At 44.2% G+C, this 2,781-nt stretch overlaps 1 protein-coding gene across 1 annotated transcript in view; it reads left to right on the top strand.

Moving 5' to 3' along the window:
* Positions 1-1,691: 1,691 nt before the first annotated feature.
* Positions 1,692-2,781, top strand: part of LOC143027800 (uncharacterized) — a 7,341-nt gene continuing 6,251 nt past the window's right edge. The window contains exon 1 of the mRNA XM_076189377.1: positions 1,692-2,781. This exon is cut by the window's right edge and continues 859 nt beyond it. Coding sequence (XP_076045492.1) covers positions 1,692-2,781 — 1,090 coding nt within the window.

Genomic DNA, 2,781 nt, shown 5'->3' with positions numbered 1-2,781 from the left:
GGAAAAAAATACTTTACTAAGTAGGTGAGAGCATGTTGTCCAAGCATTTACGCAGAACATGCCTACAGATTTGAGTCTTAAGTTGTGATATACTACAAGGAGGGAATGCATTTATCGGTCCGGGAATTCTACAGTTGCTGATTTGCTGGTATGTGAAGACTTGTGAATATTGCAGACGTCTAAGCTGATCATGCTATCATATGATCGGCTCCTGGGACACTTGAGAAGAGTAACTAACAGATATGGATTCAAGCCATGTACTTAAAATAGTAATGGTTGCTTCGTTACCCAAAGGTGGACAAATCTCAGTGTCTACATTCCGTCAAGGAGGAGGTAGACAGACTTCTCGTTAATTGGTCAGTAGAGATTATTTTTCTCATCTTCTTCCATCATTCCTTACTCCTATCTTCCTTCTCATTCATCTTCTTCAATTCCCTCTATCTTCCTCCTCTTCCCTCTCTTTTTTTCCACATTTTACCTTGTTTCCCCTCTTCTTGCTCTTTTTCTTCGTTATTTTGTTCACTTCTCTTGCTACTTCTCCCTCCTCTTCCCTTCACCTCTTCAATTCCGTTCCTCCTTCAATCTTCAGTCTTCCTCATTGACCACTTCCTCCTCCTCCACCCTTTCTCTTGTTCCTCTTTCTTCTCCTATTCCTAATTGTTCTCCACTTCACCTTCTCTTTCTTCTCCTATTCCTCATTGTTCTCCCCTTCACCTTCTCTTTCTTCTCCTATTCCTCATTGTTCTCCCCTTCTCCTTCTCTTTCTTCTCCTATTCCTCATTGTTCTCCCCTTCTCCTTCTCTTTCTTCTCCTATTCCTCCTTGTTCTCCCCTTCACCTTCTCTCTCTTCTCCTTTTCCTCATTGTTCTCCCCTTCACCTTCTCTTTCGTCTCCTATTCCTCATTGTTCTCCCCCTCACCTTCTCTTTCTTCTCCTATTCCTCATTGTTCTCCCCTTCACCTTCTCTTTCTTCTCCTATTCCTCATTTTTCTCCCCTTCTCCTTCTCTTTCTTCTCCTGTTCCTCATTGTTCTCCCCATTCACCTTCTCTTTCTTCTCCTATTCCTCATTGTTCTCCCCTTCACCTTCTCTCTCTTCTCCTTTTCCTCATTGTTCTCCCCTTCACCTTCTCTTTCGTCTCCTATTCCTCATTGTTCTCCCCTTTACCTTCTCTTTCTTCTCCTATTCCTCATTGTTCTCCCCCTCACCATCTCTTTCTTCTCCTATTCCTCATTGTTCTCCACTTCACCTTCTCTTTCTTCTCCTATTCCTCATTGTTCTCCCCTTCACCTTCTCTTTCTTCTCCTATTCCTCATTGTTCTCCCCTTCACCTTCTCTTTCTTCTCCTTTTCCTCATTGTTCTCCCCTTCACCTTCTCTTTCTTCTCCTATTCCTCATTGTTCTCCCCTTCACCTTCTCTCTCTTCTCCTTTTCCTCATTGTTCTCCCCTTCACCTTCTCTTTCTTTTCCTATTCCTCATTGTTCTCCCCTTCACCTTCTCTTTCTTCTCCTATTCCTCATTGGTCTCCCCTTCACCTTCTCTTTCTCCTTCTTCCCCTGTCTTCTTTCTTCTACCGTTTCAATCGACAGCCGCTTCATGTTTATTCCCCTTTTATAATTCCCATCACTTCCCACCTCCTCCATTTCCTCCTCCCCCTAATTCGTTTGTTTCCACTGCCCTTTTCCTCGACCATGACCATCAAGGTTCATGTTTCATTCCTACTGCTCCTCCTCCATGCAAAATTCATACTTAGTGAGGTTCAAACCGTCACTGATAACCAACAGAACAACTCTACAGTTTCCACATCCTCCTCCGCATCTCAAATTTCAATGTTGTCTTCTTCCTCACTAGATACTTTTCGGCCGGAATCTCCCGCCAGTTCCTCCTCGATTTCATTTTCATCACCTCGTAGATTTCTGCATTCTATCGATCCCTCGTCTTTTTCTGGCTCTTCTTCTTCTTCTTCTTCCTCTTCCTCTTCTTCTTTCCCACGTTCTTCACCTTTTCCTACTTCTTCTTCCTCTCCATTACCCTCTTCCTCCTCTTTTTTGTCCTCCTCTTCACTGTCCCCCTTTTCTTTCTCTCCCTTCACATTCCCTTCTACCTCTTCTTTATCCTCGTCTTCTGATTCTACTCATTCTGTTCCGGTTCATCCTTTGTCTACAAATACAACCCATAGTCAGTGCGACCTCGGTCCAAAAGAGTCTCCAAATAACTCTTCTACGGTGACTTCTTTTCTTAGCCATTCTCAGACCCAGACACCGTCTGCAGCAGACTCTGACGCAACCGGACTTCCTTCACCTGTCTATCAACATGGTAATTCTCCGCCATATGAAATTAGCCGAAATAGTCAGCCTTCCCCCTATCCACCACATGAAGATATTCGACCTTCATCCTCTTCGGTCCAGGAAAGTAATCAAACTCCCTCAACTACTCCGAAGAAAACCAGCAAACATTTGACTTCATCCACTCCCGGCTCTAGAGTCAATTCTACCCTTTCATCTCAAAAGTCCACCTCCAAAGTTGGACCCTATGGTGGTGGCGAAGCCTTTGGCACGAGTAACATCAATTTTCAAGGATCAAACGAAACGTTTGCCCAATCTACTACAGGTGAATGGACTGGAAATAAATCTAGAGACCAGGACCAGGGAATGACCAGATTCCAGAACGGGACGCAGCAGAACCGAAGAGTTTCCTGGTGTGGTGTCGTAGACGACGACGACGACATCGTTGGCGGCAAAAATGAATGGGAGGACGAAAATAATATCACGAACAAAGAAG

The sequence above is a fragment of the Oratosquilla oratoria genome, chromosome 8 (assembly GCF_046742065.1).
Source record: "Oratosquilla oratoria isolate Oo_2021 chromosome 8, ASM4674206v1, whole genome shotgun sequence".
In the NCBI taxonomy this organism is placed as follows: Eukaryota; Metazoa; Arthropoda; class Malacostraca; order Stomatopoda; family Squillidae; genus Oratosquilla; species Oratosquilla oratoria.
This window is presented reverse-complemented; position numbering and strand designations above follow the sequence as displayed.